The 12,943-nt window shown below is 51.3% G+C and overlaps 3 protein-coding genes across 3 annotated transcripts; 2 read left to right on the top strand and 1 right to left on the bottom strand.

Annotated features, from left to right (window-relative positions):
* Positions 1–457: 457 nt before the first annotated feature.
* On the top strand, positions 458–4,033 carry F4812DRAFT_430956 (glycoside hydrolase family 55 protein). Its single transcript, XM_047934398.1, has one exon. The coding sequence runs from the start codon at positions 839–841 to the stop codon at positions 3,575–3,577; it is 2,739 nt and encodes a 912-aa protein (XP_047789364.1). The 5' UTR covers positions 458–838; the 3' UTR covers positions 3,578–4,033.
* Positions 4,023–5,841, top strand: F4812DRAFT_46934 (inositol phospholipid synthesis and fat-storage-inducing TM-domain-containing protein). Its single transcript, XM_047938869.1, has 2 exons — positions 4,023–5,465; positions 5,568–5,841. Exons 1-2 carry the CDS (start codon positions 4,467–4,469, stop codon positions 5,667–5,669), a joined length of 1,101 nt encoding a protein of 366 aa, XP_047789363.1. The 5' UTR covers positions 4,023–4,466; the 3' UTR covers positions 5,670–5,841.
* A 4,769-nt stretch (positions 5,842–10,610) lies between these two features.
* On the bottom strand, positions 10,611–12,871 carry F4812DRAFT_451412 (cholinesterase; the record flags this gene model as incomplete). Its single annotated transcript, XM_047936202.1, has 4 exons — positions 10,611–11,900; positions 11,988–12,219; positions 12,320–12,689; positions 12,763–12,871. 4 exons carry the CDS (start codon positions 12,869–12,871, stop codon positions 10,611–10,613), a joined length of 2,001 nt encoding a protein of 666 aa, XP_047789362.1.
* Between the last annotated feature and the right edge of the window lie 72 nt (positions 12,872–12,943).

The raw sequence follows: 12,943 nt of genomic DNA, 5'->3' as shown, positions 1-12,943 counted from the left end.
TGCCTGTGCATTTTCCGTGACTTTGTCATCCCCTCTCAACAACCCTTCATTTCCTATATCACCCTCTCTTCTCAGTCATACAGCCATATTCTATTTTTCCTTTTCTCATTTTTTTCAATTACTTTTTTTCGGTACTCCTTTCTCTTCTCTCCTACAACCTCTTTTTTTAACTACCGTCACTCATTCAGTCGTTCATTATTAAGAAGTCCAAAGATTGGTTTCTATCCCGACCTTGGATAGGTCACCACCCTTGATCCTATTGACTAGGCAGAGGGAGTTCATCAACAAACACCAGCGAGATTTATCGTTACCTGTAAGTCTTTGTGGTTTCAGCTCGACTCTGTTGTGCCCTTTCATTCGGAACACAAACACGTTGCACCCAATTCACTTTCCCGAGTTGTCCTGCACAAAGCCTACCTTGTCGCGTTCCCTTATCTGTCTAGCCGCCGGCTTGTTCGTGAACAATCACTATTGTTCAACAACATTCGATTTTCAAGAACACAGTCATTAGCGACTTGCCCCCCAAGAAACAAAGTCAAAAGTAAATGATTACATTTGCGAATACAAGACTGCCTGCCTACTTAATCTCTCGCTCTTTTGCTTTTTATCCTCCTGCCTCTTTTGACCTCTTAAATTTATCGCAACTACGTACATACATCCATAAACAGTTCCCTCTGTGTATTTTTATTATTTCATTGCTTTCATTTTATCATCCGGACAAACCTCCCTGGAGGAGCAATAACTAATCTTGGATAGAACCATTGATATTCGACGCCCCTCAAGTTTGTGGAAAAGAAGTTTGGAATCCTACCTAAGTATAGCAGGCACTACCCTCAAGATGGGACTTTCAAAGTTCCTCACGGTTTCTTTCTTGGCCGCCCGCCTATTTTCTGGCGTTGCGGAAGCTAGCCCGACGGCAACGACTGAAGTACGAGATGTAGCCAATGCTGCCTCTAGCTATTGGGTTGCCGACATTAAACGCCAAGGTGTGGCCGCATTTGGACAGCCTGACTATAAGGTTTTCCGCAACGTCAAAGACTACGGTGCTAAGGGAGATGGCACAACTGATGATACAGACGCCATCAACAAGGCTGTCCAGGATGGGCAGAACCGATGCATCATGCACTGTGATTCCCGAACCACTGCTCCAGCCCTCCTTTACTTCCCACCTGGTGTGTATATGGTGAGCAAGCCAATCATCCAGTCCTATTACACCCAATTCGTCGGCGATGCGCTTGATATCCCGACGCTCAAGGCCACCCCGGACTTCGATGGCATGGCCGTCATCGATGCCAACCCTTACGATTATACCGTCGACCCAGCCGCAAATTGGTACATCAACCAGAACAACTTCTTCCGGCAAGTACGCAACTTCATCATCGACATCAAGGATATGCCTATCACCAAGGGTGCTGGTATTCATTGGCAAGTGGCCCAGGCCACTAGCTTGCAAAACATCGTCTTCGAGATGAACCCTGACACCAGCGAACAGAACGTGCAGAAGGGACTGTATATTGAGAATGGATCCGGTGGTTTCATGGCCGACCTTACGTTCAACGGTGGAGGCATCGGAGCAGACATCGGCAGCCAGCAGTACACCTCTCGAAATATGACGTTTAACAACTGCAACACTGCTATCCATATGATATGGAATTGGCTTTGGTTGATGCAAGACATTACGATCAACGGCGGAAAGCTTGGTATTGACATGACAAGCGACAGCCTCGAAACCATCAAAGTCGGGTCATTACTCCTTGTCGATAGCAAGATCTCGAACGTCGAAGTTGGCATCAGCACCCTGTACAAGCCCGATCTTCCGGACACCAATGGTACCCTCATTATGGACAACGTGGACATGACGCAGTCCGTCCCCACTGCCATCAAGTATGCGAAGGATAACACCACCGTGCTTGAAGGAAACCAGAAGATTGTTGGATTCGCCCAGGGCCGTCAATACACTGGAACAACTGGGAAGGCTGTCCAGACCAACAAGCAAAGTATTCGCAAGCCCAATGCTCTTCTCGACGGCAATGGAAAGATTTTCACGCGCGTCAAACCTCAGTACGAGACTGTCTCGTCCAGCAAATTTGTTAGCGTAAAGACAGCGGGAGCGAAGGGTGACGGCAAAACCGACGACACTGCCGCGATCCAGAAGATTTTTAATGATGCCAAGGAAGGAGATATCATATATTTCGACCACGGCGCGTATCTAGTCTCCGACACGGTCAAGATCCCAAAGAACATTAAGATTACCGGAGAAATGTGGCCGCTTTTGATGGCCACGGGTACCAAATTCGCTGACCAAAGTAAGCCAGTACCTGTCTTCCAGGTTGGCGAGCCCGGTGAAGTAGGCAATGTTGAAATGTCCGACCTCATTTTTGAAACCAAGGGATCCCTTCCTGGCGCCATCCTCATGCAGTGGAACCTGGCAGGTTCTGAGAACGGTGCTGCAGGCATGTGGGATGTGCATTTCCGTGTTGGTGGGACTGCCGGAACTGAGTTGCAGTCCGATAAGTGTACCAAGAACGAGAATGTTACAACCACTGCCAACCCTGAATGTATGGGTGCCTTCATGATGCTTCATGTCACACAGACAGCCTCGGCCTACATCGAGAACTGCTGGTTCTGGGTTGCCGACCACGAGCTTGATCTCGACGACCACAATCAGATCAACATCTTCAATGGTCGTGGTGTGCTCATTGAGTCACAAAAGCCTGTCTGGTTTTGGGGTACCGCTTCGGAGCACAGTATCCTATACAACTACCAGATCTCCAATGCCCAGAACGTTTTCATTGGTGTGGCTCAATCTGAGACGGCGTACTTCCAGGGCAATCCCCAGGCTCCTGATGGCACCACCGTTCTTGAAGGCTTCTTCGACCCGGACTTTGAAAAGTCGTGCGACGGCTCTTCGCAGACATGCGCCCGGACTTGGGGTCTTCGCGTCACAAATTCGTCGTCCGTATATATCTATGGAGCTGGTCTGTATAGCTTCTTTAACAACTATGGCCAAAAATGTGTGGACGAACAGAACTGCCAGGACAACATGGTCAGTATCGAGGACTCTACTGGAGTTCACCTATTTGGAATCAGCACTAAGGCGTCGGTTAATATGATCACCGTGGACGGCAAGTCTGTTGCTCTCGACAAGGACAACAGAAACAACTTCTGTGCCGCCATCGCTAATTTTGAAGTCAGTGCTGTGCCAGGAAACGAACCAGAACCGGGTAATTCTGGAGAGGGTTCGACCTCGGCTTCTGTCGAAACTTCGACGTCAGCCTCAGGAACAGCCTCGCCCAGTACCAGTACAGCTCTCCCAACGTCAGGTTCTGACACCGGCCCCTCAGTTAGCAGCTCATCCGCCATCGAGACTCAGGTTACGGGTACTCCAGTACCAACACCTACAGGTAGCTACGTCCAGCCTGGTGTAGGTTCGAGTACCGAGACGGCAGTGGAGCCTGTGGTCACACCACCGATTTCATCAGATACACCAAGTGGCAGTGCCGGCGGTGATAAACCTGTGACGGTTATTGTCACCCAAACGGTAACAGTACCGGGTTTGTGCTCCCCGGCGCCCTGAAGTACGGCTACTGGGAGCTATACTACTCGGAGCTATACAACGAGCACTACCACTAGAACAACCACGGTGACGTCCAGTGGCTGCGCGTCCAAAACGCCTCATGTGAAAGATGCCTGAGTTGAGCAGGGGTATTCATTCGCAATATTTCTTTAATGAAGAGCTACGTTCAAGGTCCTCGGTCCTATATATTCGCTTCTTTTGTGGCCCTAGTGGCATTTACATAGTTACATTTTCATTTGATTCGGTGTATGCAGGAAAAAAAAAGGATAGCGAGGCAGCCAGTACATGAGGATGGCGGGCGTTCAGATGAATGATAGGATGCATTTCGAGATACCACTTCGTGCTCACGAGATTATTAGTACGTATCTCGGGGAGGGAAAGTGACGGTCAATAGGACGTCAAGGTGCTAATTGCTCTGTATTCATGAATAACCAAAAATTGATGTTATGCCCTATGCCTTTTTACATTTGTTTCGTGCCCGTTGCCTAAGCCGATATACGTAAATCGTAAGTGACGTAGGAGGGGAGGACCCTTAAGACGAGTTTGCCATATTGTGGAACCCGATGCATACCTAGATACTTGGGTACTTTTACCCAACGCAGATTAAACGTCATCGCCGTCGGTAAGCTTTCTTTTTTACATACCTCTCTCTTTCACCAAGGAAATGTAGAATTTCTTCGAATTAATCCGGCTTGATTGTTAAGAAAAAAACTCACTCTTTGATTGAGCGGTTTATCGTGTAATCTCTCATTGTACTTAATAGCGGACGCCGTGAGTTATTTCGCTACGGCTCGTCAATAATTGACACGTGCCAATAAGGCTCTTTTTATTTTTTATTTTTTCGGGTTTTTATTTTTTCGTCAACACTCATGTTGCCTTCCCAACTATCATGACCGACGACAATATCTCCCCTTCGCTAAGATCACGCCAACAACAAGCCAACATGGCCTCCGACGGCAGCAAAACAAACACATATTTGTCATCATCGTTTTCGGACAGTGGTTCCCCGAGCAGACCTACTACTTCTACTTCTTCTTCGTACCCGCCCCCTTCTTCGAAGCGCACCTCGCCGTTTCTCCCGACGCCCCTCGAGACCTTCGTCCTCCTCGCGTACCCGACGCTCCTCGTCTTCGGCACCCTGTTCTCCGTCCTGAGCCCGCAGACCCGCGCTTCCCCTTACGACCCCTCGGGCCGCGCCCACGTCCCCGCCGCCGCCCCCAGCTACTTCGCCCGCAAGGACAATGTGTTCAACATCTTCTTCGTCAAGAGGGGGTGGGCGTGGATCACCGTCGCGTTCGCGACCTTCGTGGCCACGCACCCGGCTCTCGGGTTCGGATTCGGGAGCAGAGGGAATGCGGCGAGGAGGGTACGCGCGGGCGTCAGGTGGGCGCTGATCACGGCCTGGTGGGTGCTCGTCACGCAGTGGTGTTTCGGCCCCGCCCTCATCGACCGCGGGTTCCGGTTCACGGGCGGCAAGTGCGAGGTCGCGCGCGAGGTGGTGTTGTCGAAGGAGAGCGCGGCGGGGGCCAGCGCGGCGGAGGTGTTCACGGCGGCGGCGTGCAAGGCGGCGGGGGGCCGGTGGAGCGGGGGCCACGACATCAGCGGGCACGTGTTCCTGCTGGTGCTGGGGAGCTTCTTCCTGCTGCAGGAGGTGGGGTGGGTGGTGTACCGGGCCGGGTTCGCGGGGGGCCGCGAGGAGAGGAGCGTGGTGATGCCGGACGGCGCGGCGAAGGGCGCCAGCGTGGAGTCGGAGAGTAGTAGCAGCGCGGGGCCGGTCCCGGACGAAGAGGAGTTGGGGTTTGGCGGGAGGTTCGCGGTCGGCGTTGTCGCGCTTTGCTTGTGGATGCTGCTTATGACTGCTATTTACTTTCACACCTGGTTTGAGAAGGTCCGTTGTAACCCCTACCCCTTCTCCCTTATCCTCGCCCCTACACCCTGTTTTTCTCCGGTTCTCCGGTTCTTCGAACATAATTGCTGATTCTTACGACAGTTGACTGGACTGTTGGTTGCTGCCATGGGCATTTACCCCGTATACTTCCTCCCGAGGTGGATACCGGGGCTGAGAGCGCTCGTCGGGCTCCCTGGTATATAACTAAGTGCCCAAGATCGTCGAGGGCCTATAGAAGTATTTAGACGTGCATGGCGGATGACATAGCATCGCGATGAATTACGAGTTGGAAGATAGAGCATTGATAATCTTCGATAATTTATCTATGTCGATAGAGGTTTCGTTTATAAGGTTTGAAGCAAAGGTGATCACATATAATCGTTTGATATCATGCTGTAGAACGTGTTTACACTGACATGTACTAATAAATAGCAGGATCTCAACCTAAAGCTATGTCATGCCATGCTATGCTATGCGTAGTATTAAGCCCAATTTCCATGTCCAGTAATCTATTCGAGCGTATCATGACGGTATATACGGCGCGTCCCCTTAATCTCCCTCTTTTATCGAATCTTCTGTAGAGCGCTCTGTGGTATCAGGACTACTTATTTTCAGTCTTTGATTCGGTTCACATTCTACAGCTTCAGCTTTATCCATTGCTTTCAAAGAATTACGTCGATTCAGGGGCACAATATTCGTGTGCCACGTATCGTCGTCGTTGTAACCTTCCAAACGACTGGCCACCTTGGCAAGGGCTACCAGCATCCCTACTTTGGCCTCGTCCAGCCCCCATAGGTCCCACAGGGGTCTTCCGAGCTCCAGGCTGATCGCTAGACAATGGTGGAGCCCGTACCGTTGGGAATCGCCGTCCGGGATATCGTCGATCTTAGCGGCGTCGTGCAGCCTCGTACGGGATTCCGGGGGCAGCGCGATCTCCTCGCGCAGGATCCGGACCACGCTTTCCGCCCGCTGGAGATACGATACCATGCCCTCCCTGTAGCACTCCGTCGCCACCGAGAAGTCGTACCAGCTCCGTATCGAATCCAAGCCGCTGTCTTCTTCTTCCGAGCCGATGTACGCGCTCAGCTCCTCGAAGTCGATCTCGTCGACGATCCGCATGATGGGTATGAATTTGTCGAAGAGGTATCTCGCGTCGGTAATATAGCACGCGTACTCTGCCGTGAAGGCGTAGATAAATTCCGCGTACCTTCTTTCCTTCCTTTGGGCTTCGGGTGCGCTCTCAGACTCGTCGAAACGGTCCTGCTCTCCAGCATTGACCTCGAAAACCTCGCTGTAGTCGGGGAGTTCGAATCCATTAGCCGACGCCGTGTCTGGGCCACTAGTTATCGTCTCGGAAGATGGCCCTGCCGCGGTTGTATTTTGGTATCCGGGGAGGACATCGTCTTCGAGGCCGGGTTCCTGATGTCGGGCGACGTAAAGAGCTTCAAGCGACGTGGTAGTGTTGTTATTCTCCAAGATGTCAGAGGCAACAATGCCCGCCATTGTGCCTAATTGTTTGGCTATCGTCGCCGCGGTCATGCCCTTTGCATTTTTCATGTGGATGTCTGCCCCGTTCTGTAAAAGATGCCGAATTATGCTGTGACGGCAGAGGGCCGAAGCCAGGTGTAGCGGAGATGTTCCGAGTTGGTTTACCTCGTTGACAGGAGCACCGGCTTCGAGCAACGCGATTGTCACATCCAACGAACCCCGAATGATGGCGCAATGTAGCGGGCTACCGTAAGGGTTATTTTTAAGATCGAGTAGCGGTTTTCTTTCGAGTAGACATAGGACCATGTCAAAATTTCCACGGTAGCAAGCCCAATGCAACGGTGTTATGCCATTTTTATTTGTGTAATTAACGTCCGCGCCTTTGGAGAGGAGCAGGTTGGTATTTGCAGCCGAAGTACAGTAATGAAGAGCGGTCATGCCATATTGGTCCTCGATGTTCAACAAAGCAGGGCTCTTGTCTAGGAGCCACGAAGCTGCTCTGTTAGATGGCCCGGTAACTGCTAAATGGAGAGGGGTGCGCCGGAAATTATCGTATAGGGGTTTGTTAAAGCTCATATTCTCCGCGAGAATCTCGATAGCTTCCACGGCCTCGGGAATATCCCGTCGACATCCAAGCTGTGCCGCGAAGTGAATTGGATGAGTGAAGTTAGCCGAGTTTCGAGGATCGTGGAAGGGGACACTCTCTATTCCCTTCTGAACTGAGCAGAGGGCAGAAATAACGTCTGTGTCTTGGAAGTCGATGGCCTGCATGAGAGCCGTCATTCCACTTGGAGTTGCAGCAAGAATATTATCGAACTCTTTAAGGATGCAGACTGTCTCTCGCAATGACTGCTGGTAGTTTCTCCCATGCATTGCCACGCGCTCAAGATAAGACGGGTAGCTTAATGCACAGGCATACGGTACTTCGCTCTTAAAGCCCTTGGCTAACGCGACCCTGAGAAGCACCGATAAAAGTTTAGGGCAATGGTATTGGACGGCCACGTGTATCGGCGTCCATTTTGAGCGGTGGTCTGCTTCGGGGAACTGGTCTGGAGCATATGCTTTTGCGCAAGGATCTGCACCCAGTGAGAGAAGCAGGTTAACAGTATCTGCACTATTAACTGATATGGCAAACACCAGTGGACTTCCAAATAATCGTAGCGGATATTGGTTGTGGACGGTATACACCTTCTTAGACGGCAGGTTTATTGGTAACCGTTCTCCGTCCCGAGCTAGGAGTTCAACGATCGTCGGTTGTTGGGGACTTTCCTCGAGCGCAAATAGGAATCTCAAGATATCGCATTTGTCCTCAATTAATTCATCAGACTCTGCTGGTGTTAGGATCCAGGTAAAAATAGTCTCGGTGTCTCCTTTACAACATGCTTCTGCTAACTGCGATTGTTCAATCACAGCCTTGTTCTGCTTGAGTAAATCGACTATCCGACTAGCATAGGTCCTCTCCATAGAGTAGGATTCAGGGGCGCCATCTGGCGCGAGAAGAGGTACGAAGATCTTTGCAACTGGGTGTCCAAGCCGCTCAGCAGCCAGGGCTAATTGATGAGCTGACTGGAGGTCAGGGGAGTCCCCAAAGCCGATACACTGACATAACGCAAGTTGCCAGGCGGCGTCGGCATTCCGATTATCGGAACTGTTATAAACTCGACGTAATCCTTGATATATATGCACTTCATGTTCCCACGGTATTTCCCTACCATTTTCAGGGCGGAGCATCTATAAGCTATTAGCACTTATCTACCTCTACTCTAGTAGGCAGCATTGAGGTTGTTACTTCATAAGACCACTCAGAACTACCGAAATGCAGTGCCAAATCAGCTTGTAGACCCTGAACTCCAACGGAACTAAACAGCTGTTAGATACACCGAATAGAGGGCTCTCGGGGCTTTACTTACTGCCATTTCGACAAGAACGGGAGTTTAGCAAGGCTGGAGGTGCGCTTTGTCGGATCTACTTGGAGGGTTAAATTAAAAGCCGAACGGATAATGCTGCCATGTAAGTCTCTTTTTGAGAAGGGGATTGATTCCTTTGCTAGATCTTTAAACCGATCTGCCACTCTTACGGCGGCTTCATCCTTATTCTCGACATCTAGTTCTTCGACCTTCGCGATATAGTTCGTATATTCGTCGCCGTCGAGAAATACTTCCCACGTCAAAAGTCCAAATGCCCAGATGTCGCACTTTATAAACGCTGATCGATCTATTGGACAGACCTTTTGATTATGAACTTCGGGGGCGTTATACCTGAAGAGCTATTATCAGATACCTATAAGGTGAAACTCATAAAGGATAAAAGGGGGGATCAGGTCTAACATAAATGTGCCGCTATATCTCAGGTATCGTTCAGAGTCTTCTTTTCCGGTAACGACTAAGGAATGTCCAAAATCCGAGATCTTAGCTATGGATTTCGCTGGCCGATCCCACGAGTGAAATATGAGTACATTGTCCAGTTTTATGTCACCGTGGATGATACCACAGAGGTGAAGGGCACTGGTCGCCGCCGCAACATCACCTATTAGTATCTCCTTCTGGGTTATTGACGTTCCGGGTTTGGTATGTTGCAGGAATTGGCGCAATGTACCGTAAGGGGCATATTGGACAAGTAGATACGGCGCGATCTTCGATGCTCCCGTATTCCAGCCGTACCCAAACGCTGTAATAATATTAGGATGACTTCGAAGGGGCGCATGCCCCATAATGCGAAGCTCAAGAATAATGGACTGGATACGCCGTCGAAATGCCCTATCGTCGGGTGACGAGTTGGCTTTCAAATGCTTAATCGCCAGAGTCTGGTTTCGCACGACGCAGCGCTCAACGATAAAGGTCTCCCCTTCGCCGACGACATCCTGGCGCTCAATCTCCTCATATGGAATGCGACGTAAAGAGAGGGCTTTGACTGTGTTAAGGACTTCATCCAGACCGTTGGCCCGACCGGTGAGATGAGGATTCGAGAATGCCGCAGAGCTAAGACTGGATACCGACGTCCTCGATAAGAAAGTATTCCAAGTTTCAGTCGAGGCTATGGGCAGTGCCTCGTTCTTGTTATGATTGAGTCAGCTTATGGATCATAGGTACCTAATTAATTTACGTGTTGGTGGGTGAGTTCGCATACATTGGCCTGCCCCTGTTCCGATTCCATTATTCTCCGCCGTAGCATGAATATAACTTTCAAATGGTCATGTTCAAGTACAGTATTTAGAGGCAGCTTATACATTTCTATAAAGATGAGGGGGTCTTTGTGAGGAGTTGCGCGGTCCTTGTTTGAGATGCATTTTCTACATGGGCCAATGGCGTCCACGGGCTGCTCAGCCTCTTAAAGCTTGCACATCGTCTTACATGACGAATTTTATACACTTACCATTTCAAACTCCCAAATTCTGAGATTTATCTATCTTACTGTATACCTATTATGGATTCTCTCGGCATCACAAGTTTTATTTTGAGCACCATCAATACCCTCTTGAAGGTTGGCGATAGGACAGCAAAGATTTGTAACAACAACTCGCTGGTGCTGGGCTTCGATAGTATGAGAGCAGGTGATTCTCAAATATCTAGAAAACAGATTTGATGTGGTCGACAACTCAAAAGAAGACCCGAAGCTGCAGCAGGCATTCCGGCCGCAGGTTGTTGACGCGTTAGAAGACTAGTTCCAAGGCAAACCCACATACTCGCACTGCTCCCGCTCCCCAAACGGCTCCTGCGCGCTCGGCCACTGCAAGATCCTCCTCGTCATCCCCCCCTCCGCCGTAGCCGGCTCCCACCGCCCCGCGCGTCCGATCTCCCCGAACGTGCTCCGAAACCCTCTCGCTTGGAGAAACCTGGCGGCGGGGTTGGGGTCGAAAGTCCGCGCGAACGAGCTGAAGACGTCCAGGACGAACTGCTGGAACGGCAGGTCGGCCTCGTCCCGCAGCGGCAGCCCCTGCCGGACCAGGTTGCCGAAGACGTAGTACAGCTCGCCCGAGTGGCACTTGCGGTACTCGGCGCCCGGGTCGCCGTGCGGGCGGCCCGCCGTCTTCGGCGGCGAGCACACGTCGAGCCCCGGCCACCCGGCGAGCTGGTACGTGCGGTTAAACTCGTAGAAGTACACGGGATGGAACCGGCCGTTCCGCAGGCCCCCGCTTATCTCGGCCTGGCCGCCGCACCGGAAGATGCTGTCGGTGACGAGGCGCGCGGCCATGTCGAACAGCGCCAGGGACTTGTTCGCCAGGTCGGGGATCGGGAAGAGCTCGGGCGGCGGGACCGCGTAGCCCTGGGATTCGAAGTACGCCGTCGCGTTCGTCGTCGTCGTCGGGAACCCGATAAATGCGGCCCCGTCGTCGCGCGTGGTCCCCGTCATGATGCGCACGGGGAGCGTCGGGCCCTCGAGCGGGAGCCTGTCGGACGTGAGGTACGTGCCGTCGACGACCGGGAACCGCGCATAGGTGCTCAAGCCACCCGCAAGGACGTGGGGGGATATAGATCGCAGGCAGCCTACCTGGGACGTGGCATTCGCACAGCCGGTTTCTTCCAGGATGGTATTTCCTAACGCCTCGACTTCTTCCTCGATGGTATAGTACCTCGTATACCCTTTACTCGGGTCGTTGCTAGCAAGATTGCTGACGGGAATAGCCCCTGCAAATTTGCCGATCGATTTAGGGGAGGCTATCAGGGCGTGGACGCTGCCCGCGCCGGCGGACTGGCCAAATATGGTGATCTTATCAGGGTCCCCGCCGAAATCCTTGATGTTCTTCCGGACCCATTCCAGAGCATTGATCTGGTCGGCAAGACCGAAGTTACCGTTGGTGACGCCGTCGTTCAGAGCTAGGAATCCGAGTGTTGTCAGCCTATATCCGACGGTGACCACGACAACGTCGCCCCTCGAGGCTAGATTGCCTCCGTCAAAGGTAGGGTCACTTGCCGCTCCGTTGATAAATGCGCCCCCGTGGATCCAAAACTGCCCAAATCGTTAGTTACTTCATGTTTTCGGGATGGCCACCGTTAAGTATTATACATATCTGATAACACGTGGCACTTTACTTACCATAACTGGCTTGAGCTTTTTGGCGGTTTTGGGGCCAGGAATATGAGTAGTCCAAACATTCAAAAACAAGCAATCTTCAGACCCGATGTTCCCAGCCTGCACGCACTGGGAGCCATACTCCAGCGCAGAAACTTCACTCCCGTTACCGACGTAAGACTCCGAGTATGTGAACCGCTTGGGTTGCGGCGCGTACCGGACTCCCAAGAAGCGGAAGCTCAGGCGATCGCGATACCTGAGGCACGCAGAAGTAGCATTAGCTTTAGCATGAGATGGCCCAGATAATACAATACCTACCTAGGTAGGTATCTAGGTTAATGATGATGGGTACTTACCCTGTCAAGGATTCGTTGTTGGACTTCACGATGACCTGCCATTTCTCCCCCGTATCCTGGAAAGTCACATTGGAAAACGGTGCCGATTGAGAGCATAGAACCGGGAGCTTCGTATCCGGGTTTTCCTGGACTACATGGCCGTCAATGTCTACAGCCCGAGCCGACTGGTTCTTCGAAGCAATCCAGAACTTCGAGAGACCCAAATCCAGATTTGAATATTTGAGATAATCCAAATTGGCTTGGATACTTTTTGTCCCCTTTTCAAGCGACCAGAGCTGTTCGCCAACAGCCTCGCATGTTTCACGGGCGTGTTTTAATGACCGCGCTTCGAGTAGCAAGACGCCTGAGTTGGATACGGGACTACTAACACCTAGGACAACAGTTAGTTAGATGGAGATATGTTGAATATAGGTAGGTAATTTGGTCTGTAGGATACCATTTACCTTGTAGATCATTATCAATCAGCAACGTCAAACTCGAGTTCAGGCTCTGCGGAGAGGGGGCCGCTACAGCCCCAACGGCAAAAACTACAAATGGTAATCTTAATAGCATCATGAAGATAGCTACCTCGTTTCTGAAAGGGCCGTACCGGCTTAGATATGTGAATTGTACCCGCCCCATGTA

Source organism: Daldinia caldariorum (genome assembly GCF_022478825.1).
Source record: "Daldinia caldariorum strain CBS 122874 unplaced genomic scaffold F4812scaffold_10, whole genome shotgun sequence".
Classification (NCBI taxonomy): domain Eukaryota; kingdom Fungi; phylum Ascomycota; class Sordariomycetes; order Xylariales; family Hypoxylaceae; genus Daldinia; species Daldinia caldariorum.
Note: the sequence above shows the minus strand (reverse complement) of the source record. Positions and strands in the feature narration are given on the sequence as shown.

Coding starts and splice junctions, on each gene's coding strand:
- F4812DRAFT_430956 (XM_047934398.1), top strand. CDS start 839: ATGGGACTTTCAAAGTTCCTCACGGTTTCTTTCTTGGCCGCCCGCCTA.
- F4812DRAFT_46934 (XM_047938869.1), top strand. CDS start 4,467: ATGACCGACGACAATATCTCCCCTTCGCTAAGATCACGCCAACAACAA. Junction 5,466..5,567: donor TTCACACCTGGTTTGAGAAG/GTCCGTTGTAAC, acceptor TTCTTACGACAG/TTGACTGGACTGTTGGTTGC.